General features: G+C 37.3%; 1 protein-coding gene across 1 annotated transcript in view; it reads right to left on the minus strand.

The window, feature by feature from the left end:
• The window catches only part of LOC134742510 (putative uncharacterized protein DDB_G0282133), a 58,605-nt gene extending 34,408 nt beyond the window's left edge, over window positions 1-24,197 (minus strand). The window contains exons 1-7 of the mRNA XM_063675733.1: window positions 23,882-24,197; window positions 23,576-23,716; window positions 23,109-23,252; window positions 22,963-23,018; window positions 21,667-22,823; window positions 21,334-21,511; window positions 6,293-6,408 (exon numbers count right to left, since the gene is read on the minus strand). Coding sequence (XP_063531803.1) covers window positions 6,293-6,408; window positions 21,334-21,511; window positions 21,667-22,823; window positions 22,963-23,018; window positions 23,109-23,252; window positions 23,576-23,716; window positions 23,882-23,962 — 1,873 coding nt within the window. The 5' untranslated portion in view covers window positions 23,963-24,197. The remainder of the gene's footprint in view (window positions 1-6,292; window positions 6,409-21,333; window positions 21,512-21,666; window positions 22,824-22,962; window positions 23,019-23,108; window positions 23,253-23,575; window positions 23,717-23,881) is intronic.
• Between the last annotated feature and the right edge of the window lie 3,801 nt (window positions 24,198-27,998).

The raw sequence follows: 27,998 nt of genomic DNA on the forward strand, positions 1-27,998 counted from the left end.
TTCCTTGTCACAAAAAAAAATGAATTTAATTAATTACTTTATTAAAAGTATTTAATTTCCAAATATATTTGTATTTTTTTTAGAAACAAACTGAAATAGGTATTACGGTGCATTTGTTATCCTAATTCGTTATTCAGACTAAATTCCAGATTCCACAATTAATGCATGTAATTATTTCAATATGTATGCTTGGAATATATTTTTTTTAATTATTTTGGCTTTACGAAAACAAGACTATTAATATTACTGTCATAATTCACGTATAAAACCCTGGGCAAAATAAAGTGTGGGTATATATGTCGAATACAATTTATCTTGCATATTATTTTTAATACTATTTTACTATATCGAGATAGGTATTCGTAAATAATTATTTTAATTAAGAACCGTTATTAAATTAAGAAAGTTTTGACAATTTATTAGTTGTATTGAAATTGACATTTGGATAAATGATACTTTCTTCTGAATTATCAGTTATCAAACACACTACATATTAGAATATAAAATATGAGACTAGAATTTACATCATGTTTACTTGTCAAGATAATATTGAACACGATATTGAAAACGAAGCACCTTATTAATTACTATTTTATATGTACATAATTACATGTCACTATGGTGATTTAAATAATGGAAGAAATGAGATTCTCTTATGAACGAAACTTATAAGATCATGTTATTTCTTTTGCAAAGATTTTATCATATCTCCTCAGTAATAAGCAGTTTTCATATATATATGACATGTTTCAACTCTATGGCTAACGCGCTCAAGTTCAAATTGGACATTAAGAAAACAGGTATCACTAATGTACGCGTATATCGATTTCCTTTATATTTATGAACGAGCGATAATAACGCTGCGTTCCTTTTATTAGTCAAGTGTATAACTCCTTCGTCTTATTTTTTTTTTGTAGGTGTACACAAAAATACAAGTACGAGTAATGTATAACACATGTAATATGATATTTCATTCACATTACCTGTAATTTATTCAGTTTTAATCTAAATTGCACTTGAATGAGAACTCCACATATTAGCGTGTAGCGACGTTATTAAGTTTTTCCTTTTATTATTATTGTTTATTTGTATGTTATACATATTTACATGGTTGACTCATTATTTTAGTGTTGTAAATATGTTTATGAGAGTTGTAATAAAAGTCTAGCGCCTTCATCCACGCACTTCAAGGTCTCACACGTTCATCCACGTGCGGTAACTATACACATCGATTTCACAAGATGTATGTTCGTATTTACTGATACTAGCGTCTACACGTACGCCATCATTTCTATTTATGAGAATTACTCAATATAGCTCTGACTGTACATATGACTCTACATGTGACTACATGTGATTACATGTGACTACAAGTGACTCTACAAGTGACTCTACAAGTGACTCTACAAGTGACTCTACAAGTGACTCTACAAGTGACTCTAGTGACTCTACATGTGACTCTACATGTGACTACATGTGACTCTACATGTGACTCTACATGTGACTCTACATGTGACTACATGTGACTACATATGAGTACATCTCGACTACATAACCGACTACATATTACGCATTATAATATATTCTCTATATTTGTCTTTCATCTTAAGTTAGTGTTTTTATAATATGGATATTAAAGTAAAATATAAAAGCACTTACAAAACAGTACAAAACATATATAAACACATTATAAAAAACCTAACCTGGCCGCCGGCAGCGGGGCAAGGCCCATTTTTTTACGCATTATATATATTATATGATTCCAATTAAGGTCCCTTATTTTTTTTAATTTACGTATGAATTAGTATTATTACAAAACATAAATAATAAAATGTAGTTACTGCCATATAATACACTATACGACATTCAAAATATTCTCAATAAATAATAGAAAACGGGTAAATGAGTTTTTAAATTTTCAAAATATGCGAGTTAATCCAATAATAATATCGACTTCCCAACGACCTCGTATGAATGATGAGTGATTTATTTGCATATGAATATTGGGTTACATAAAGATATATATATCATGAGGAGTGTACAATATGGAAAATAAGACATATGCTCTGCTCCATAACTTGGAGATTTAACATACCAGAGTTGGCAAAATTAGAATAAGGTTCGTTTTTCGACAGCTACATCATTAATTCCTTATGAAAATATTTGAGGCTTATTTTCGTTTAAGAACAGATTGCATTCGGGACAATTATGACACTGACGCAAATCGCGTTTAACCACTTGGAACTCGAGGCATTTCTTATTCAAACGCAGCATTAATTAAGAGATATTCAATTGACAAGTTATCATTTTAGTTCACTCATCGGTTTCACGGCTACTAAGTCAGTGTATTTATACAATAGGGATGATGACACATGTTAAATTGTATAACAAAATCTAGTAAAATAGATAGCAAATGAGCAATTAATCGCAATAATATGGATATTAAAATAATATATGGAAATGATAAGAAAATACAGGATCTAAGTTTCAAAATCTAGTTTTTTTTTCAACTTCAACAAAGTAAGGGTACTATTCGATTCCTTACATTTTATCCAAAAAAAGATTGTACAGCAACGACATGCACAAACGCAACATTTCACAGACAAAATAGCAATTTTACTTATTTTCCATACATTCAAGTTGGGCTCACAGTGACCTTGACGTCACGTTCATATCGTTTTGTTAAGACCGTTTCGCGAGCGAAGTACGACTGTCGGACTTCGACCATCAATTCCGACCCTTGCATTGCCTCAATGCAATGGGTCCCATATAGACATTGGATGAATTGTAATTAAACTGACATATATTTACTTGTTAATATTTATGACATGTAAAATTTGTAATTTTATCAATAAAGGAACATGAATATGATCCTAAAAATAAACCTGATCGATTGATACCATTAAAGAAAATTTGTCATCTAGCCTATTTTAGTACCACAAACTGACCTCAAAGATGCAGCAGATCGTAAATTTTTAATGTGTATAAAACAATATCCTACTGTAGTCTGCTATTACACTACTGCTATTTTGCTACGCAGAAAACTAAACAATGAATCCTTAGCCTGAACTTGAAATAATCGATGTGTTACAGCATCGTACAATCGATTTTTATAAAATAAAAATAAGGAACATTCTAATGACACGATCGACTTTTCACTAACTCATATGCTATATTCAAAAACGCTTAATAGACAACTGTAAATTTTAAAATTTCATATTTTTAATTTTTTATTATTACTGAGAATACCTGTTATTTGTTCGTACGTTCTTTCTTCACATACATATGCCAAAATTACTACATTAAATGATATTATCTTAGACGACGATAGATTATCTAACCAGTTTTATTTAAAATGAAAGAAGGTAAAATAAATACATAAAAATTATGACTGACTTACCATAATTTAACATACTTTCCGGTAAATAATGTTTTACTCACTGATACCAACGGAAAGAAAACCTTACGTTCGTGGGGCGTGGCAAAACAAAATCTTATCGATTTTTGTTGGATCCAGCTTCTGATTGTTAGGTTACCACCGGGTTGATGATGAAAACTAATACTTATACCAATATTTTAACTTTATTCGTTCGTTACCAACATAATAACGACCAATTTACAATAAATATTCCAAGACGTCTACACTGTAACTCGTCTGTACACGAACTGCCCCTTGTCACAGTGTACCCGCCTTTTAATAACAATTCAAGATGGCGGGAACCAGTGACAAGTAAGGGTCAACTGATACTCTTTTTTAAGCTAATCGTAAAAGTACAAATGATCAAAATATAAGCTATTAATAAATAATGATCCTTACAAACAGTGTTGCTAACAAATATTTTAAATGCGAGTGTGTCTTTCTGTCTGTGTGTTACCTCTTCACGCTTAAACCGCTGAACTGATTTACTTGAAATTCAGTGTAGAAATAGTTTGAGTCTCGGGGAAGGACATAGGATAGTTTTTATCTCAGAACTCACCCCTTAAGGGGGTGAAAAGGGGGGTGGAAGTTTATATGGGGAATCAATAAAAAGGAGATTGGATAAAAGTCGCGGGCAAGAGCTAGTATTATATATGCGAAAGTGTGTCTGTCTGTCTGTCTGTCTGTTACCTCTTCAGGCTTAAACCGCTGGACCGATTTAGTTGAAATTTGATATCGAGATAGTTTGAGTCCCGGGGAAGGACACAAGGTGGTTTTTATATCAGAAATTATCCTTTAAGGGGGTGAAAAGGGAGGTGGAAGTTTGTATGGGAAATCGATAAAAAGCATATTGGATGAAAAATAAGCTACCCAAATTACTAACTCCACGCAGACGAAGTCGCGGGCAAAAGCTAGTTAATAGTAAAGTTTTTTCCAGTCTTTATTTATACATTTGTATATATATAACGTCCAGAAGTAATTTATTAATGTAATCTACGAACAGAAGAATAACAACTCATCAGAAATCATCTAAACATACTTAAAAATCCTAAAAGCTGCATACCGCTCTTACAACGCGGGTACGCCGCGCGACACAAAACATTTTTTTTAACAGGGTTATAAAAGAAAAATGTTTGACAAGTTTACTATTTTATATAGAAGGATAACTGGGCTATTCACAGGTTTTTTTTTCTAGAGCAAATCGCCATAGTTTTAATTTTGTAGAGGATTTTCGAAAAAAAAAGTGTAAAGAAATTTTTTGAATTTTGAATTTCTCGTATTTTTTGTATGGGTGAGTGAAAATTTAGTCACAGAAATGAATTCTTCATCCTCGAGTTATACGAAAACGACACCAAACTTGATATATTTGCTAGATGTATGTAGATATAAAGCTTAGAGTGAGGCGCGCCAGACATGCCTGCCATGCATTACTAATGACATATCCGCACGTGTATCGAACGACGTTTTTTTAATACAGTTGCGAAAAAATAAGAAAAGCAACAAGTATTAAGGAATGGAATTCGAAACTTTTTATATTATTAATTCTGTGACATCATTGACATTATGAAGAGGTGTTTTTCTAGCTTTTATTCGACTAGAATAGATTTTGTTATTGTTATTGAACCCACTTCAATGAAAGTTTTTTTTTTTTCAAATGCATGTTGTATAAGACAGAAACAATTGTAAATATTAAAACATTGTACTATTATTACCTAAATATCGTTATTTACGATTATTTGGGTATCGTATATTTATAAAAACTATATCAAATGTTGCCTTTGGAAACTTAAAACCTTCTTGCAGTAAGAAAATACGCCTCTTCTTTGACAGGCGTTCCATTCCATTCAGACAACTTATTAAGAACGGTTTTTCAACATTAAAAAATAATCGTGTTATAATACTTATAATGATGAAGAGGTAAGTAATGAAATATGCATATTTTTCGTATTCTTACATTAACAGTAGGTTTTTATGTTGATTACGACGTTTAAAGGAAACTAATATAAACACTCATCAATAAGTAGTCATGAATTGGAACAAGTATAAATTTAAAAAAATTGAAAAAGTAAACTAGTTCGCGAAAACCAACTTTCCGCACGCTAAACAGACACGAAAAGTAGCACTTTTTGAGCAACTGTATTAAAAAGGTTTTTTTTACATGTTCATGTGACCAGCTGACGGTCTTTCCACCGCGACACAACCGGCTGACGATTGTTTTTATTCACAATAGCATCTAAACTATCATCAGTCAAAGTATCAAGCGGGAAGCGATGATAAAATGTTAAGTGTTATGGTGGCTGCCATTCCTCCACCCACCAACGGAGCGGCAGCTAACTTCCACGAGGGTTCATCATACATATAGGCGTTGACCACTATACGAGTTTTCGCCCGAGAGGCGATGACTGACGAAATTTGCGCCTTGCCCGCGATCTATTTGGGCAGGCTCTTGTACAGTGCGAGGAAGACTGGAGTTATTGTTGGACTGGACTGGCTGTTATTCTGGTTAAGGCCCTTCCACACACTCGTGCGCGAATCGCGACGCGAAGCCGCGAACGTGAAGTGTGGAGTCGATTTCGCAGATCTGCAACGCCCGCTCCACACTCGCGTTCGCGGCTTCGCGCCGCATTTCGCGCACAAGTGTGGAGCGGCCTTTAGATAATATTAAAAATATGTTCATTATATGACAGCATTTATTTATGTTCAAGTTCCATGACGACATTGATGATGATTACCAGGTTTCTTACTAAACACTTCTTTCGTGAGGGTAAAAAGTTACGAAGTGTTACTTTTTTGTGATGATGATGACCAGGTTTCTTACTAAAACACTTCTTTCGTGAGGGTAAAAAGTTACGAAGTGTTACTTTTTTTGCACACTTTTTTGTTTCATAACATCTTGCGCCATCTGTATAGTCGTAAAAATTTGCACATCTTTTCTTGACATTTTTTTCCTGATTTTTTCTTCGTGATTAGGATGGCAATGTTTGTGCTTTCTGAAAAATTAAGAGGCTCTATTGATATTGATTATCTTTTTCTATTACACACTTTTAGCTTCACTGGGTATATATGGGGAATCACTTCCTGGTATCTGATTTAGTTGAATTTTGGTATTCTTCCATAATTCATGAGTCCGATGCCAATTCAATCATCATAATATTATGTTAGCATGGAGCTGATTTGACGATGCAGTCGGAAAGTAGCCACAGGCTTGACAGGCACAGGCTCATTAGAAAGGTCTCGAAAAGTACTTGTTAGACATGCAAATAGAAGAAGTACTGTCAGCAATAAAAGTGTGTCACAAAAAAAACATTACAGTAGCCAGTAGCTTATGCTACCATTAATTTCGTGGATTGTTGTGCCGCAACCACACTACGCAAACCCAAACCACGAAATGAAATATCGTGGCCTTGCCAGGATAAGCTAAGTGAATCTGCCGCCAGTGTGTTATAGCTTGTAATTTTTGTTTGATGAAGTTGCTTTCTATTAGTAACAAGTATGCAAAATTTCAGCCCCCCAAACTTTACAGTTTTTGTAAAAAAAAAAAGAAATATGATCTCTCTTCAATTTTTTTAAACTAATTTCACTTCAGCGGCACCTCCGAGTTTTTCACCAAAGCTAGCCTCTTTAATAAGCTACGAAATGAATGTATTTACTGAATTTAATCTGTGGTAGAACAAGGTCTTTTTAGAGTTCCGTACCCAAAGGGTAAAAACGGTACCCTATTACTAAGACTCCTCTGTCCGTCTGTCTGTCACCAGGCTGTATTTCATCAACCGTGATAGCTAGACAGTTGAAATTTTCACAGATGATATATTTCTGTTGCCGCTATAACAACAATTACAACAAATACTAAAAAGTACGAAACCCTCGGTGGGCGACTCGCACTTGTCCGATTTTTTTAGGGTTCCGTACCCAAAGGGTAAAAACGGGACTCTATTACTAAGACTCCGCTATCTGTCTGTCTGTCTGTCCGTCCGTCACCAGCCTGTATCTCATGAACCATGATAGCTAGACAGCTGAAAATTTCACATATGATGTATTTCTGTTGCCGCTATAACAACAAATACTAAAAACAGAATAAAATAAATATTTAAGTGGGGCTCCCATACAACAAACGTGATTTTTTGCCGTTTTTGAGCGAAATTGTACGGAACCCTTCGTGCGCGAGTCCGACTCGCACTTGGCCGGTTTTTTTATATTGAATACATCACTATACATTTTCTATACCCGCTTGTTAAAACTAACCGATTAAAAACTTTTTCGAACAACTAAACACTGGCCAGTGTTGCCAGGCTGTATCTCATGAACCGTGATAGCTAGACAGTTGAAATTTTCACAGATGACGTATGTCTGTTGCCGCTATAACAAATACTAAAAACAGAATAAAATAAATATTCAAGTGGGGCTCCCATCCCATACTTACAACAAAAGTTTAGTAGCTGAAATTTTTCATACTTGTTACTAATATAGTTGGTCAAACCAAATTGTCAGTAAATAAGAACCAAAAAAAAACTATACTCATCCTTTTCTTTTGGGTGCTAGTACTAGTGTAAGATAAATATAGTATGATTCTTTCTGTCTATGTTTGAAATGAGACAGTCCTTTGACAAACTATAGAAAGCCACATCATCAAAAAAAATTACAAGCCAAAACTCGCTGGGGGCAGGGTTGCCATACGTCAGGATTTCCCCTGACATGTCAGGATTTTTCGTCCTTAATATTTAGGGCCCTCCACACCCGTGCGCGAATCGCGGCGCGAAGCCACGAACACGAGTGTGGAGTCTAGTTCGCTAATCAGCGAAATCGACTCCGCACCACACTCGCGTTCGCGGCTTCGCGCCGCGTAGTCTGGGGCGGGCTTATGGATAATAACCATGGATATTAACGTCCACGAATTACACGATATGGCTCTACCGTCCATGATAAATAAATACTAACGTCATAAGGGACTATCTGTCTGTCCATCTCTTAGGCCTCATAATCACGAGCGCTTTTTCAACGCGCGTTAAAAAAGCGTTTGAATGACAAAAACATGTGACATGCGTACCTATTTATTCACACAATGGTGGTAGCGCTTTTTATCAAGCGTTGTTGGATTTTCAACTTCTTTAAATCGAATTTAGCGTGCTGATTCAAGCGCTTTTTTAACGCGCGTTGATATTGTGGCGGAACTCCCTGAGCACGCTGTGGTTAAATAACAAAGCGCTATTTAGGCATATTAACATATATATTGAATAACGTGTACCACAATGTAAACATTAGGATCGAGTGACATAATGGTGTCAAGCAGTCAAAAATCAGAACACAGGCGAAATATAAAATTCAAATAATATTATCATAGACTTACATCATTGTAAGCCAGTACCAAACTAGTTCATATATAACAAATAAGTATATACACATTACAGTAGATTCTAAATCTAACACGCCCCCTTAATGTGTATATTATCATTGCAATCACTCCAGGCTACAGATCAAAATAATTAAAACAAAACATTATAATATTTAAGACAAACAAATTATGCCTAAACCAGACATACACGCGTGATGTTTTACTTTCGGCAAGGCCTTAGTCAATATATCTGCCAACATGAAGTCGGTTGGCAAATACACTAACTTGATGTTCCGATTCTCCTTTAAAACATTTCTTATAAAATGGTATCTTATATCAATGTGCTTGCTTCGGGAATGAAACACTGGATCATTGGCTAGGCAAATTGCTCCTTGATTGTCCGCATTTAAGGTTACTTGTGCAAACTTACCCAATCCGATTTCAGTTAACAAGCTGTTCAGACACATCGCTTCCTTCATCGACGACGCTAGACTAACGTATTCTGATTCACAAGTGCTCGTCGCGACACACTTCTGTTTCTGAGACTTCCACGACACACACACACCACCTAATACAAAAGCATAACCAGAGTATGAAGCTATGAACGCATGTCCAACGCACAACCTCCCCAATCGGAATCGGAATATCCCTCTAACGACTTACTCGTTTTTGCAAACATAAGACCATACTCCTTCGTCCCTTTTAAATATTTCAATACGCGTTTTGCAGCGACCCAAGCTTCTTTATGCGGAGATTCTACAAACTGTGCTAATTTTGAGACGGTATTTGAAATGTCAGGCCGGGTACCCACGGATAAATACATCAAACTTCCAATCAATTCCCGGTATGGATATCGCTCTTTTGATTTTACATCACGCTGTAACGGTTCAAATTTAAAGTTAACTTCCATTGGAGTCGATACAGATCCCTTACAATTCTCAAAACCAAATCTCTGTAAAAGGTTTTCAATATATTTTTGTTGTGACAACTTGATTTTGCCGTTGACATTTCTGTCAATGTCAATACCCAGAATATATTTCGCAATCCCGTAATCTTTAAGTTCAAACTCGCTGGCCAGTTCCTTTTTGAACTTTTCTATGCAAACCTTATTTTGTGAGGCTATCAAGATATCGTCCTCAGAATAATGACTAAAGCAAAGAAGCCGGGCAAAAATAAAAGCTTGGTAAAAGATATCGTATTCACAACACGTTATTACTTTTTGTCTATGAGTGAGTGAGACAACAATCCGCAAGTTCTTTCGTTTTTTTTCAGTATTGTCATAAGATGAACTGCGGGAAATGTCAAATGGTCCTATGTGGTTCTATAATATAATCCAGCCAAATAAAATATATGTTCGTTATTTCACAGGTAGGTGTCAACTGTAACAACTTGACATAGTCGTATTATTTTAGTTCAAATATTTCGGGATGTTTCAGCGGTCATCTTGGTTTATTTTAATTATATTGATAAAGATTGTTGGAAAACGTGCTGCGTTTTTATTTGTAATGGTTTGAAGTTCCCTTTGTGATAATGTCTTGTGTGATCGAGGGCTGTAAATCGCATACAGGAAGAAAAGAAAATCGCACGAACCGATAACCTTTAATCGGTGAGCTTTGTTTAATTTTGAAGAAATTAATTTATAGGACCTGACCCTAAACATAGAAATCGATATGTTGTTTATGTATATATTACTTGCATTCAAGTCTATATACATTTTTGCATATATTTTCGAACTTTTCTGCTAAGTATGAAAGGTTATATTTTTGGCATAGTGATGTATCGACCTCAGATCAATAACCTATCGACATTTACAGCTTTCTTATAGTTTGGCCCAGGACTGTCTCATTTTAATTGATGAGTACAGTCAAGGGCATAAATATATATACATTCCCAGTCTCAAAAAAATATGTGTACGCTCAGACAATAAAATCGTGTTCACATATTTTTAAGCCATTTGTCTGGATCGATATTTTTGCCTTCGACTGTACCTATAGTTTTCTTTGTTCTTACTTACTGACAGATTGTGTTTGCCAGACTATAGTTTACTACTAAAAACCGGTCAAGTGCGGGTCGGACGCGCGCACCAAGGGGACCGTACTTTTTAGTATTTGTTGTTATAGCGGCAACAGAAACACATCATCTGTGAAAATTTCAACTGTCTAGCTATCACGGTTCATGAGTGACAGACAGACGGACAGCGAAGTATTAGTAATAGGGTCCCGTTTTTACCCTTTGGGTACGGAACCCTAATAAAAAAGACATTAATGATCATTGATGAATGTTCCTTTTATTAATATTGTTGGTCACAAAACTCAACTTTTTATTTTAGATTTCCAAAGGACGAGGAATAGGGGATATTACTGCAATGTTCTGCCACCAGAGTGCAGCACTAGCTTTTTTAGTGCACCGTAGAGTAACTTATTCATACTGTACCTTTAACAGGTTTTTGACAAGTTTTCAGGGGACCTACCGGAAAACTCGAATCCGAAATTTCGTTATCTAGCTGCCTCTTTATCGCTCGAATACGCAAAAGTGACAGAGATGTTAGATAACGAAAGTTCGATTTTCTTGTTTCGCGATAGACCCTCAGATTGTGATAGTGGCGCCACCTACGCCGAGTTTCGCGTAATATTCCCTATTATTAAATAAAAAAAATATATTACACGAACGTTTTTTTTTTTTCATTTCTTATTTGGTACAGTCAGCTGCAGAGAAAAGGTACCCCACGTCCATACTAATTTACAGAACTTTGTATGCAGGGGGGGTGCCTTTTCTCTGCAGCTGACTGTACATGACTAGAAACTATACTTAGTCTTTTAGCATTAGAAAAAACGGTAAACCATTTCCACGTGTCTTTTTATTGACAAGTTTTTTTATAAATATAGCAATATTTTACTTATAAAAGCAAAAGTATGTAAATGATCGTATATTATATTTGTTGTGACTTATTTTCAAAGTGTTTTTCGATAAAACGACACGTTAAGATCGCTCGCCTTCTTTCTAATGATAAAAAAACGAGAGGTATAGTTAGACGGTTCTGAGTGGTAGACTGCAAATGAGATAAAAGCTATATTAGGTACATGCATTAATCCTCATATCAGGCGGCTCTTTGATTCCAAGGATGCATAATTTTTATACTTTTTAATGATTTTTAGAATATGTAAATTATAAAAAGTATAAAAGTTATGCAATCCTTGTATTCAACGCATTTCATTTAATTTCATTTCAACGAGCCGCCTGGTACAGATTTCTTGAAATTGCCGCGTTTTTTCAGCTTCAACTTTCATTAGCCAGACTATTATCAATTTGCCAATTTCGTGATTATTCTTTTACACGGCACATAAACTTATGCATAATTTATCGATATAAAAAGTCGACACAGTTACATCCCTAGCAAATTATCAAACTTATGACACCGTACGTAAATGAGAAATAACAAGCATATATGCATCTCTTTTCGGCACATTATCTAATTCGTAAGGAAGTAAAGTACGGGTATACATATTTGCGAAGCATTTTTGCCCGACTTCTATGCTTTAGTCATTATTCTGAGATATCGTCAACGTATACCGCAACAAAAAGTTTGGTGTTTTCGTATATGTCTTCAAAATATAGGCACGACTCATTTAACGATGGCCTCAATCCCATGCGCTGAAGCTGTTCGTCCAACCTGGCATTCCATTGACGTCCCGCCTGTTTCAACCCATATAATGACCTCTTAAGTTTGCAGACATTACCTCCCGCGCTGATATCGGTTAACATTTTCTTAGCCCGTTCATGTATGACGGAACCTTCTTCTTCTAACTCCAAGAGCTTCTGTAGACTCTCCTTAAGTAATTCGGGTATTTCCATATATATCTCTTCGTCCAACGTGCCATTTAAGTAGGCTGTATTAATATCCACTTGGTGGATTTCCATACCGAGTTCAACTGCAAGTGATGTCAACAATCGTATGGTATCTAACCTAACTACCGATACCGGAGCAAAGGTATCATGATAACCAACTCCGTGTTTTTGGCTGTATCCTTTCGCTACGAGTCTCGCCTTTTTCTTTTCTGTCTTGACGACGTTCAATTTGTTTGTTAAAACGTAGCGGCAGCCTACAATGGCACGGCCGATCGGTCTCCTAGCTATTTCCCATGTGTCATTCTTTACTAAACTTTTTATCTCTGATAAAAAAGCTTCATTCCATTTCAGTTTTTCTTCACTTTACAACGCTTGTTTCAAAGTTATTTCTGCAGCACCAGCGAAGTCTTGACAATCAGAATATTCCTCTGTGCTACTCTCTACTTCACGTTCCACCTTGTCAGTTGCACCCGCGAGATCTTGGCAGTCAGATGATTCCTCCACATCACGTCCTTTTTTTTTTTTTTTTTTTTTATAGAGGGGGAATGCGTTACGCATACCACCCAGGCGCAGGGACGGGCCTGGGATGGTTATGTGGGACTCCCATACAGGCTAATGGGACCCATGGTTTACCCACTAAACCCCCTCTGTTGCCGCCTCACTGCTATACGGCGAGGTCCCAGGAACGCCGAAGTACTCTTCCGCAACCTCGCCAGCGGCCGTCCGGACTCGGACCCGGCTCTTGGGGAAATTACCCCTTCACCTCAATGGGCGCCTTGTTTGCGCCCGCCCACGCAGGGACCTTTGTGTAGGCGACAGACGTCCCCGAGCCTGCCGCCCACAGGGACCCTTATGGGGGTAACCGGCGGTCGTATGCCAACCGCCGCCGCCCCACGCGCTTGCGGCGCATTGGACCTGGGTAAGGTGGAAGGAGAGGAACCCCCCCTTTCTTTTGACCCATCGCTCCAGAACGGGTCGGATGGCTTCGACAGTCCAGTGGCCGGCACTTGGCGCCTCCAACCTTTCATTCCACTTGTGGAGGAGCACTCGACGGGAGTCAAGTCTCCACCGTCTGACCTCCTCCAGAGGTGGTTGGATCCCGTCAGCCCGCGCCTCAGTGACACGCCAATAAACATCAGCGAGCACTGCTGCGTCGAGGTCCCAAGGCGGAGTCCCCGCCAACACGCACGCTGCCTCGTAGGAGACGGAGCGGTATGCCCTCACCATCCTGACCGCCATGACACGCTGTGGCCTTCGCAATTGGGCCTGATTTTCGGCGGTCAGGGAGAAGGCCCAAATGGGCGCCCCATATAGGGCCATGGACCGCACTACACCCGCGTACAGTTTCCTGCAGCCCACATTCGGCCCACCGACGTTGGGTAGAAGCCGGCTAAGTGCCGACGCCGCTCCAATTAGTTTGGGAGCAAGTCCCTCAAAGTGTTTCTTGAACGTCCAACGGCTGTCAAGGACTATGCCTAGGTACCGCATTGTCGACTTAACACCAATGGACGTTCCCCCCACCATTAAGCTGGAACCCGCCGGAGGGGCTTTCCGAGGCCCATGAAAACACAAGGCCTCTGATTTATTTAGAGCAACTTCCAGCCCCAGCCTCCTAATCCGAGCCACGACCGACGCTACTCCCGCTGTGGCCAGAAGTGACGCCTCCCTGAAGCTGATGCCTCGAGCCGTTACCAGGGTATCGTCGGCGTAACAGGTCACGCTCACCCCCGGCAAGTTGGCCCCCCTCAGCGCCCAGTCGTACCCGATGTTCCACAGGAGTGGTCCTAGGACAGACCCCTGTGGAACGCCACACGACAGCCCCTTCTCCTCCCAAGCACCGCGCGCAGGGTACCTAATGGTAACCTCCACATCACGTCCTGCTTCAACTTCTTTCCTCACTCTTGGTCTTCCAATATGTCCTTTTTCTAAGCGCGGCCTACCAGGTCCTCTCTTCATAATCTTGCTTTCTTCAGTATGAGGGCTAACATCTTGTTCAGGAGTGTGAGATGAACCTGCAATCGGTACGAAATCCACTGTTGATACTTGAGTGTTTTCTGCGTGTGGTTCTATTAGTTCTAAATCACTTCTAACTTCCTGAATGCTCTCCGTTTGTTCACTTTGAGGAGCGCACATGGCCGGTTCCGTGACATTACCTTTGGGGGAAAAGATTATCTCAACTAAGTTGGGTTGTGGACTCCTATTGAGATTGATCTGTACCTCATCATTTCTGATTTCCAGTGGATCTGACTCAGGATAGTCACATTCGTTTCTCCGCTCAATGAGTTTTTGAAATTTGACATCTCGAGATACAACAAATTTTCGTTCTTGCGGCAACCAAATTTTGTATCCCTTTCTGTCGGTGGGGTAGCCTACAAAAATGCCATCTATGCCGCGTGGAGCAAATTTGTCCTTGTTCTCTTCTTTATTCAAAATGTGGACCCTGGATCCGAAGGGTTGCAGGTAATCTATTTTAGCAGGTCGACCATACCATTTCTCATACGGTGTTTCACCTGCTAAGCTACTTGTTGGACATCGATTTCGGACGTAACATGAAGTCAATACAGCATCACCCTAAAATCCTGGCGAAAGGCCTGATGAAAGTAACATGCATTTAGCCATTTCCGTTAATGTCCTGTTCATCCTCTCTGCTACTGGGTTTTGCTGAGGTGTACCAGGGATAGTCAACCTTCTTCTTATACCTTCGTTCCGCAAATATTCATCAAACTCTTTACTGCAATATTCTCCACCATTATCCGTGTGAAAGTATATAATTTTCTTACCAGTCAAATTCTCAACATGATTCTTATAAACCTTGAAGAAATTTAACGCTTCACTTTTCTTATTAAGCAAATACACTTCACACCATCTAGACGAATCATCAATAAACGTGATAAAGTATTTTCTTCCACCGAGAGCCTCATGACGCATAGGACCTACAATATCCGAATACACAATCCTCAGTTTTTCCTCACACGGTCCACTACCTCTCGGGAAAGGAGACGCAATCATTTTCCCACTTGCACAAATACTACAATCATACAATTGATTTAAATCCGTCATTATTATTGCAAATTTCACGCCAGCTTTGTTCAATATCTTTGCCAAATCATTTCCATTTAAATGTCCAAAACGCTTGTGCCACGACCTTACGTCATCATTCTTTCCAACAATTACCGAAGCAGTCCCAAGTCGTTCTTCCATTTGATAAAGGTTACCCGAACGATTTGCGACCATAACAGTATTGCCACTGCCATCCAAAACATGAGCTGAGTATTTATCGAATATAACACTATAGCCCCTATCTGTAATTCTTGCAACTGAAATCAAATTGCATCTTAGATCCGGAACAAATAAAGTATCTTGCAACTCCACTAATGTTTTTAAATTGTCGTTGCATGAAAGTAACCTTACTGTGCCCTTACCTTCTACATTCGCAGATGTATTTGTAGCTAGCTTACCGGATACAGGTATCAAGGAACTGCCAAATTTAGGAGCCTCATTGCAAAGGTGCAAAGTGCCCCCGCTATCCATGATCCAGCCCTCATTCCCGTTGCACGTAGCAGCCTTATTGTCTGAAATACCATTAAAAGTTACAAGACCTAAATTGTAGTTTTGTGTACCGCTGTCAGATTTTGACACATAGTGTTTATTAGCACCGTCTTTGTTCCGTTCCTTGTCATTCATCTTGCATTCATAGGCTTTGTGGCCATAATCTTGACATTTCCAGCATCTACCTCTGAAGTTAGTTTTACTAAACTCTGATTTGTAATTAGATTCCAAAAAACTAACCTCACTTTTTCTCTTTTCCGTTTGTTTTAAGAAACTAAACAAAGCTAAAAGGATACATCTATATTTATTTTAAATGCTAGAGTATGCAAAAGGGAAATTTGAGTTTACTTCTTTACATATTTTCCATTATTACGAAAGAAAAAGGATCTGAGTGAGGTTAGTTTTTTGGAATCTAATTACAAATCAGAGTATAGCACCACTCATTGGCTTAAAAGTTTTCATTTTGGCAATACAAGCTACATCATCAACTCCTTTCTGTCGCCTTGAACAAAACTCTTCAATAATTTTAACCTTTAGAACCCAGAGGCAACTCATCCCTTGACTCAATGGCGCACCTAAAGTTTTCAAAACTTGGTGGAAGGCTGTACAGGAGCATTATAGAGATTAAATCATTATTCATCTCGATCTTCATATCGGCAAGCTTGTTCCTCACTAGACTTATATTGACCGGGATATAGACCGTGATTACCTTTTGTATTATTTGTGAGCTCCCGATATTTCGACGCAGTTACATGCATCATGTTCACGGGTGACTGAAGATAGCGGGTGGGTGTCAAAGTTGTGTAGACAGCGCTCTGTCTACCCTCATTCTTGCGCGTCGGCTGCGTTCACTTTCAACGTTACCAACGGTCGCATTCACACTTGTTGGTCCGGTCGCGTTCACAATCGTTGGTCTGTCCAAACACACTACACTCACGGTGTCACTACGCGTGTTTGATTCGGATATCACTGGTTTTTTACACAAACAAATCACAGGATTCCACACATTTGACAGTTTAAACCCATCTTCACGATTGAAATTTTTGTATTTGTGAATTTCAACGGCTTCTCTTACCAATCTTGGTATATAGTGGCGTTCTGTCGAAATGACCTTGGGACTATGCAACTCGATCCAGTGATTTGTACCCGACTCAAGGAGATGCTGAGCAATAGCTGACTTGCGAACGTCATTGTTCTTGACCGCAGCAATGTGTTCTTTAATTCTGCAGGCAATAGTGCGTTTGGTCTGCCCAATGTACGAACTACCACAGCTGCACTCAACTTTGTATACACCAGGTTTTTCCGGGGGAAAATTGTCTTTAGGCGACCGCAGAAATTGTGCAATTTTCCTGTGCGGGGTGAAGATAGTTTTTAGAGAGTAGTTATTTAGTATTTTTGATATCTTGTCTGTCACACCCTTGACGTACGGCATAAACGCTGGCTGTCTCTCAACGCGATGAGTGAGGCGCTTGGTTTTTGTGTCCCGCTTGTCAATGTTAACTCTGTAGCCATTCATCATCAGGACACTCTGAACATGGTTCAGCTCCTGGTTTAGATGTAGCGAGTCACACAGAGCGTGTGCTCGATTAGTCAGTGATGCCACAACCGAGTTTAACTGTCTGGGATGATGGTGCGAGCTCGCGTGTAAATAGCGGTCCGTGTGAGTCGGTTTCCTATAGACTGAGTGTCCCAGCATGCCACAACCTGTAACATTCAGTCTCACATCCAGAAACGCAATACTCCTTTCTTGTTTCATTTCCAATGTAAACGACATGGATCGGCGCATGCTATTAAGGTGTCCTAGCATCAGTTTAGCTTCCTGTTTACCACCCTTAATTATGCAGAACACATCATCCACGTACCTCTTCCAAATTTTAACAGGAACTGGGGGCGCAGAAAGGGCTAGGTGCTCAAAGTGTTCCATCCAAATGTTAGCCACCACTGGAGCCACCGGACTGCCCATCGCTACTCCCTCTGCCTGTATATAATATTGCCCGCGAAACAGAAAATAATTTGTAGTGAGGCAGTGTTCAAGGAGCCTTACGTATTCTATTGGCATGCTGTTCTCCTGGATCTTGTTTCTTACTACCTCAATGCTATCAATTACAGGTACGTTAGTGAATAATGACTCTACGTCAAAACTGACCATCACTTCATCAGGTTCAATCCTAACGTCCTGTACGATCTCAATAAAATGGCGAGAGTCCTTCACGTACGATTCCGTCTGCCCAACCAACTGTTGCAGCACCCTTGCGACGTGAACATGAAGCATGTAACTGCGTCGAAATATCGGGAGCTCACAAATAATACAAAAGGTAATCACGGTCTATATCCCGGTCAATATAAGTCTAGTGAAACTAACCGTGAATCATTCAAAACTCTAATTGTTCCTCACGTCGAAAAAATGCATGACGTGCTCTCGGATGTCACCGTCTTCCTGCATTTTGTGAAGCAACAAGTCAACAACTGCTTTAATAAGGTCGCCTTTTTAGCGGGCCCTTTGGAGGCATGCACACTTTCCAGCTTCAGCCACACCTCTCGCGACGTCTTGCAGTCACGCAGATGCCGCAATTCACTAGGACTGGTAGCAAGTATTCGATCCGACTTAGCTTTCGCATCGCCGACGCTCCATTTTTGAGTTTCCACCGGCTCGGCAGGTTTCAAGCTACTCCCATCCACGTAGCTCCAAGCATCATTTTTGACAAGAACCGCTTCAGCCTGAATCTTCCACGTTTCATAATTTTCTTGTGTGAGCGGTTCTATTTTAACGGTATTCATTTTGTTGACGTCTCTACGCCAACCTTCACTTCTTCATCAACCGTACGTACCTCAAATCAAATCAACCTAAAACAGACTCGCATACAATTTTAATACACCTCAGGCTCTCTGGGCCCATAACCATTGTGGCGGAACTCCCTGAGCACGCTGTGGTTAAGGCGGTTCCCTGAGCCAGAAAGCGAAAAATCTCCTTATATGATCATGTTTTTCTAAGAGGCGTTGATATTCGTAGACGTGGAAAAAATATATGTAGTTCTTGACTATATTATCTTTAACAACATAGCTTCCGATACACGAATTATGACACTTCGCTCGATACAATTAATTCCCAAAGTAACCTCTAACTCGGACTTTTAATCCTACTTTACTCGGTTATTTATTATATGATACTATAAACAAAAAAAGAAGAAAAAACAATCTTAACATAAATAGTAATTTCATAGCTTTAGAATTTATTGTAAGGTAACGTTTTTAAAATAAATAAAAACCGACAAAATTCGATCAAAATTGACACTTGGCGCGTATGTTCTTTCCCGTTCTTTCTTGCGAAATGTAACAAAGACAGCGGCAAACCGATGGAACGGCCTTAAATAACAAAGCGCTATTTAGGCATATTAACATATATATTGAATAACGTGTATCACAATGTAAACATTAGGATCGAGTGACATAATGGTGTCAAGCAGTCAAAAATCAGAACACAGGCGAAATATAAAATTCAAATAATATTATCATAGACTTACATCATTGTAAGCCAGTACCAAACTAGTTCATATATAACAAATAAGTATATACACATTACAGTAGATTCTAAATCTAACAGAAAAAGCGCTCGTGATAATGAGGCCTTACCTGCTGATAGCTAAAGGTACAAATGTTGATGAACGTTTAAATTAATATTATTTTTCGTCTAGAAAGGAGTAAAGGAGAGCAAGTGACAGACAGAATCTAACACAGGCTGTGTCACAGCTAGCTAGGGAAAGTTATTAATATAATATAATATAATATGTTTATTGCTTTCACATTGGTAAAATTACAGATGTTCTTAATCGATAATGTATCACAACATGACACCCTGTAAGGGTATTGCAATTTTATCTATCTACTCTAAACTAATACATATGTAAATTAAACACAGAGATAACATTACACAAAAGTTATACCTATCTAAGCTATGTATTACTTATATGTCTATTTATGGTATTTATTACAATCAAAATATTCTTGTATAGAATAAAAACAATTACTCGTTAAATATTTTTTCAAGCAGTTAACAAATTTATCATATTTTTGCTCTCCCGCTATTTCCTTTGGGAGACTATTGAAAATTCTTATTGACATATTATAGGGGCTCTTATTACTTATTTGTAAGTTACTGGCGGGAAGGGCTATTTTGTTTTGGTGTCTTAAATTTAAGGTACAAGTATTATGACGATCTTTAGCTTTTAAATATAGGTCAGGATGTTTTCTTACAAATTTACATGTTTCTAATATATAGAGGGATGGTAGAGTTAAAATATTAAATTTTTTAAAGTACGGTCGGCAGCTTTCTTGGTTTTTTATATTACTTAATATTCTAATACACCTTTTTTGTAATATGAATAAATCTGCACTATTTGTGCTATTACCCCACAAATTGATCCCGTATTGGAGCCATGTCTGGGTAAATGCATGATAAGCACTAAGAGCCGTTTTTAACCCTGTGGTTTTTTTAATATTTCTGAGGGCATAAGCAAAGCATGATATTTTCAAGCTAATTTTATCTATATGCATTTTCCAATTGATATTCTCGTCAATGACTATGCCGAGGAGATTGCAGTGCTTTATTGGTTGAATTTGGGTATCTAGGTAAGTGAAATCAAAATTTAATGGGGTTCGTTGATGGGGTCGAAATTGAATTAAATTTGTCTTTTTTAGGTTTAGTTGTAGATTATGATCGCTGAGCCATTGAATTACGGTATCAAAAATATTATTTAACTTATGAGTTAGATTGTTACTGTTTGAACAAGAGAATACTATAGATATATCATCGGCATATAGGAAACATTTTGTATATTCGGTATTTATTATTTTTGCCAGATCGTTAATGTAGATTAAGAATAGGATGCAGCCTAAAACACTGCCCTGAGGAATAGAACCTGTGATTTGTCTTTTTTGTGAAAATGTTTTTAAAAGAGAGTTAGTTGTTTTGTTAAAATATTCTATTTCTACATACTGTATTCTGTTTGTCAAGTATGATTTGAACCAGTCATGAGTTGTTCCACGGATTCCTATGCCATACAATTTATTTAGGAGAATATTATGTTGTATTATAACTTGCATTGGTGAGCGTCAGGATGGCGGGTGGACCTCGGCGATTTCCACGGCGAATCCTGACGCTCACGCATTGCATTGCGTTGCGAACTGAAGATACCTTGCCATAATCTGTTCGCCAATTGTGTCAATCGCAGCAAGACATTTTTTATCTCTGTATTCTATACACCGCCACCGCCTTTTGTGCCCATTGTCTCGCTGGTAGTGGCAGTAGAATATAAAACGGTTCAGTATTAACTGCAACGCGCCCCGATTTGATGCCGTGTATAGTAATGAATCTGTAATATACAAATGCATCAGTAGATAAGATATAGAAGTTTCTAGGAAATAGGGTGTTACTATCACCTTCAGTATGTTTGCTGCTTGTATGCTGCTATTTAAAGAAAATATTTGCCCACAGCCATTACCTAGAAATGGATAGTAGGTACCGTACCTGTATCTGTAATTTGTTGAACCATTTCATCATTTTCTTCCCTATTACTTGAATAGCCCGTCTCTTTAATATTTCTGCTTGAAAGTGGGGTCTCCAGCAAATCAGATTGATTATCCACATCCACATCCATGGAAACGTCATCTCTAAAATCTAATAATTGACTGATGTCCATTAAGCTTCTACTGGCACACTTAACATTTTGTGTGTTAGTTTCATGATAATTTGATGTGTTCTGTTTATTGATATTTGCTAAGGCTTGGGCATATATCTCTGGCAACTGCCCTTGCCCTGTCAAGTTCACACCTGCATTGCTACATTTGCTTTTAATAAGAGTAGAGCTAAGTATTTCAATTTTAGCAACTGGCTTTTGGCTAACATTATTATCATTGTTCGCAGATTCATTCAGAGTTATATTTATTGTTTTACCAGGTACATTTATATTACTTATACTTTGAAACTCGTCATTTATCAGTGCTTGGCCAATATTGTCATAGGTTACTGCAGATTCATCCAATCTCATATTGATACCAGATGTGTCAAAATTTCTGATATTAGGAAAATCATTACTCTTTAGCCCTTGGTTAATATTATTGTTGGTTTTCACAGGTTCATCCAAAGTTATATTGATTATCTCATTGTGTGCATTTATATTTTTAACATTTGGTAATTCATTACTTCTCAAATCTTTGTTAGTATCATCATTTGTTACTGCTGATTCATCCATAGTGATATTGATCATATTGTTGGATGCATTCCTATTTCTTATAGTTTTTAATTCATTACTTTGTGGCTTTTCATTCATATTAGTACTAGTTGCTGCAAATTCATCCAAATTTATATTTATTGTGTCACTAGGCACATTTATATTTCTGGTATCTTGAATTGGTATGGTCTTATGATTCATATCAGTATTGGTTGCTGCAAATTCAAACAAATTTTTATTGACTGGCTTACTAGGCACATTGATATTTCTGGTATCTTGAAATAAGTTACTTGCCTCCAATGACATTGGTGTACTTTTCATAAAGAACAATGATTTATCATTTCCTTCATTCTCATTTCTAGTTTCAGGTATAACAATGGAGGGAACCTTTAATTGATTGGTGTTGTTTATATTTTTTGTTGTTTTATACATTCCAGCAGCAGAGAATGGTTGCCTGGAATTTTCAAATATTTAACACTGTGATATTAGGTTTAATGATCTTTGTTAAATTTGTTTTATTTTATTGAATAACACAAGTATTAAAACATATTTGATTTCACAATAACGCCTTATTATCAAAGTTAAACACCTACCTAGCATTGAGAAATACATGTTTACTTTGCTTTTCTTGTCTTGGTGCTTCATTTTCCTAAAACATAAGGAGAATGTTTCTCATTATCAACAATTTTATTATGTTTGTAATTAAGTACACAGTACACATATAGCTAGTTAAACTTACATCAGGTGGTACAACATTCTTTAAGCCTGCAATCTGCATATCTCTAGCTGTGTGTAGAAACGATTGCACTTTTTCCGCAGGTATTTCTACTTGACCTGTATAAATATACTCCAAAATAAACCCTAATGCTTCATGACTGACACCCTAGAAGAAAAAAGTTTTTAGCCAAAAGCCTTAAACTTAGGAGTAAATCAATCAATGTTTGTACATGTGTACATGTTTGTTCTCTTCCATAATTAAATAAAACTTGTCGGTGTCGGTGGTACACAACTATTTGATTTTTTATTTTGAAATACCCGCATTACCTACTTATACTGCTTTGAAATTTGAAGATCACTTTCCAAATCGCAAGCCAATTTCCAGTATAGATTCTTACTGTAAGTTGGTAATATTTATAATTCTTAAGCTGCTCTTAAGTATTCTAACTCCACTTAGCAACCGCTATCATATAAATTTTAATTACTTACACACAGATACATGATAGGGTGCTGACAGGGCAAACTCTGAAGCAATTCTCTGAAGTACGGGCTCGCAAGGGCTACAAGTGTCCTGTGGACTTTTACCCAATGCCCTTCAGCTGCCAAAGTCATATCAACAAACTCATCATTCTGCAAAGGCATTATTATTATTATTATTTAGCTTTATCCCACATTAGTGGTCCCCAAGGGTATAAGCCTCTGCAAAGGCATACAAAGGCAAAATAAATGTTGAATTCCTATTCAATCAAAAACTGGGTTAAAGTGAAGGTCTTAACTAAAGAATGATCAAATTACCTGTTGCAAGCGGGAAAATCCTTCAAATATATGATTTTTGTATGTACTGCTGCTTAATGAAACCGCGTAATTAGTTGGCATTGTTGTGTTTTAAAATATCTTCTAGTAATTACTAACTAAAGATCATCAACTATGTGCTAAAGATTACAATTCTCAAAGATTTAATGAGATGAAAGAAAAGGTAATTGTATCTCATATGTCAAGTACAATATCTACTTATGTTATATAAGGTTTTAAGGAAAATCTCATATCTATATTTAATAATTTTCTTCGCAAATATACAATATCTCTGCTTTGTTACTTTTGTTTTTCGCCGACTGACATTTTTTTTTTTAATGGCATCACGCTCCTGGCGCATTCAGCCAAACGAGTAAAACGGGGAAACGGAACACATTTGTTTTGTTTGACTTTAACACTGACACATTTAATTTGCAAGGTATATATATTATACTACTCTGATGGCTCTAAATTATAATATAGCTGGTCAAGCAAATCTTGTCAGTAGAAGGCGGCAAATTTAAAAAATGTAGGCGCGAAGGGATATCGTCCCATAGAAAATATGAATTTCGCGCCTTTTTCTACTGACAAGATTTGCTTGACCAACTATAGTAACGTTTTTAAAGCAGAAAATAGGTTTATAATGAGTTTGCATTAGGGCCCTCTACACTCGTGCGCGAATCGCGGCGCGAAGCCGCGAACGCGAGTGTGAAGTAGATTTCGCTGATTAGCGAACTAGACTCCACACTCGCGTTCGCGGCTTCGCGCCGCTATTCGCGCACGAGTGTGGAGGGCCCTAGTAGAAGTCTGGAGTGAGCTTATGGGCTATTACCGCGAAAATCAAAGTTCGCAAATTGCGGGCATCTTTCTCTGTTGCTCTAATTACGCTCTTATTGTAGAAACAGACTCCGCTACAGACTACGCGGCGCGAAGCCGCGAACGCGAGTGTGGAGTCGATTTCGCTGATTAGCGAACTAGACTCCACACTCTACAAAGTTCGATTCGAGCACGAGTGTGGAGAGCGCTTAAGTCAAAATGACAGAAAAAGACAAACGATTCATAGGTATTCATAGTCAAACCAAATTGTCATTAAATAAGAACAAAACAAACTGTCGCTATTTACGTGTATACCAACCTGACTCAATATAAAAAACGCGCCGACTCAGCCTGCACGCTACGGAACCCTAACCAACTTCTCCCGGTAAAACGTAGACTAGCAAGGTCCAATAAGCTGACCCACATAATGGGTCCTACTGTATATAATAGGTTGCCGGAGACAGTCACCTCGTCACCGTCGCTGCAATGCTTTAAAGCTAGACTGAAGGCTTGGCTTCTCGAACACACATTCTACAGCTATGACGAATTTTTGAATTTTTGAAGCTCAACAGCTTTAGTATCAAATGTATTATTACATAATTGTTATAGTTTTTTTTTTACGAATGTACCTAAATATTATTATTTATTTAGAATAATTATACAATATAAAAATGACATGTAATATTATAAATATTGTGAATAAAATATGATATGATATCAAATGATATGATATGATATGATACTCATCCTTTTCTTTTTACCCAGATCTATTTCCTCTACATGATGCCGTTCATAATAAAACAAATGGAAGGTATCCAAGCAAACTATTTGTTCCAAGACAAAAAGTAAACATATTTAGTAAAAATGTTTATATCATGGCAATTAAATTGTATAATTAGATTCCAAATGACATAAAATCACTAGATATAAATAAATTTCAGAAAAAAATGTTTGATTGGTTACTTGACATGTGTTTTTATTCGATCAATGAGTTCCTTAATTATTAATAAACTAATTATTTTATTGTTGTAATATAATTTTAATGTATTGTAATTGATTCCTGACTTAACTACTATTGTGCCAATACCTAGGTAATTATAAGGTTTGTAAAAACTGGATATGTAAATATTAAAATATATTTTTTCTACTCGTCGAGTATAATCTGTGTATTACAACTTAACATGCAACACTACAACCTTACTCTTTTCAACGTTGGATAGTCTATGGCACTTCCGACTCAAGCATAAGAATTTTATCGATACGGTTTAGTCAATTATAAAAATTTTGAAAATAGAACTTCATACATTTCGATAAAATGTTTCTTGTTTAAGGAGACTCGATTCAATGCAAATCGCATCTGCTTTGTGATTGGTTGGCTAACAAAAACATTTTATTTTATGTTGTAGTAGAAATAATTGCTTCATAAGTCAGAAACGCGCATGTGACACCCTTCATATGGCAACATCCATACCCTACGAAAACCGCTTAGCGTTGCTTGTTAGTCTCCATAGGCTACGGTGGCCAAAATCGAGAAAAAAACTGTCTTAAAACTTAATTTAGCAAGGAGCAGGTACCAGGGCCTCATGAGTTACGAGGAGGTGTCGTTGACCAACCCGCCGGGGGCGCCGGGCCCGGCAGCCGGGGCGCGAGGTATCGCGGGCTGCGGCAGCTCGCGTATCTTAGCTGTATACTTTTGGTTTGTTTACAATGTTTACTTATATGATTCTATTAGTTGAAAGTATTATTTTTTTGTCTCGTAGAAAAAGTATTGTATACAATAGTGACATAATCAAGCTTTTCAATCTCGTACCTTAACTTAAGCAACTCAGCAAGCTTCGTTGCTTAAACACGGTACTCGACTGAAAAGCTCTCTATTATATCATTATATCACGATTGTATAAAATACTAATATGCATGTTAGTAATAATCAAGTAGGTATAGCAACTTAGTTGTAAGTAATACATATTTCTACGCCGATAGAGGCAGAATATGCCGCACTTATTGTAATTTGACCATCTTTGTACCATATTCTATGAAATAAACATTTGTATTTGTATTTGTATTATTGGGTAACACAAAGCTAGCCTGATTCTCTCTGTCTGGCAATGCCGAACGTCATTACGTGGTGATGGCCAAGTTGCCAATGCTCATAATAAAAAAATAAAAAAAATCGTCATTACGCATTAAGCTCGCTCCAGACTACGCGGCGCGATGCCGCGAACGCGAATGTGGAGTCGATTTCGCTGATTAGCGAACTAGACTCCACACTCTACAAAGTTCGATTCGAGCACGAGTGTGGAGGGCGCTTAAGTCAAAATGACAGAAAAAGACAAACGATTCATAGGTATTCATAGTCAAACCAAATTGTCATTTTTTTCGCATACCTATTTAAAATGTGGAGAACGGTCAAGTGCGAGTTGGACTCGTCATCGAACGGTTCCGTGTCACTACATATGCATATTGACTAAATGTAAAAAACCGGCCAAGTGCGAGTCGGACTCGCGCACGTCATCAGATCTACAGCTATGGTTCGATTTTAATAAATTATATGTCATTTGCAATAAGCTCTTAGTTTTTTATTTTTTCCCGAAAAAGTACCAAACAGTTAATTTGAAAAAAATTACCACGTGACCTTTGTTCTGACTTGAGATTGAATTGAACTCAAACCTATATCCAATGTATGTAAGGTATCCAATCCATTCATATATTTGTTTTGAGACTGTAACATGCATACAAAACATATCTAAACCACATTTACAACTTACAATTACGTCTACTTAAAACGATTGAACCTACAAAAATCAAATATAAACTCAAAAATAACTATAAAAATCTATTCAAATACTGCAAAGTGCTAACTGTGTTTGAAAAGGTTGATTTAGCCATTACAGCTGTGGTTCGATTTTAATAAATTATATGTCATTTGCAATAAGCTCTTAGTTTTTTTATTTTTTCCCGAAAAAGTACTAAACAGTTAATTTGAAAAAATGTACCACGTGACCTTTGTTCTGACTTGAGATTGAATTGAACTCAAACCTATATCCAATGTATGTAAGGTATCCAATCCATTCATATATTTGTTTTGAGACTGTAACATGCATACAAAACATATCTAAACCACATTTACAACTTACAATTACGTCTACTTAAAACGATTGTACCTACAAAAATCAAATATAAACTCAAAAATAACTATGAAAATCTATTCAAATACTGCAAAGTGCTAACTGTGTTTGAAAAGGTTGATTTAGCCATTATAACCCAATACTATAATCATATAACAGAATTAAGGAAAAAACACGAC

The sequence above is a fragment of the Cydia strobilella genome, chromosome 1 (assembly GCF_947568885.1).
Source record: "Cydia strobilella chromosome 1, ilCydStro3.1, whole genome shotgun sequence".
NCBI classification, from domain to species: Eukaryota; Metazoa; Arthropoda; class Insecta; order Lepidoptera; family Tortricidae; genus Cydia; species Cydia strobilella.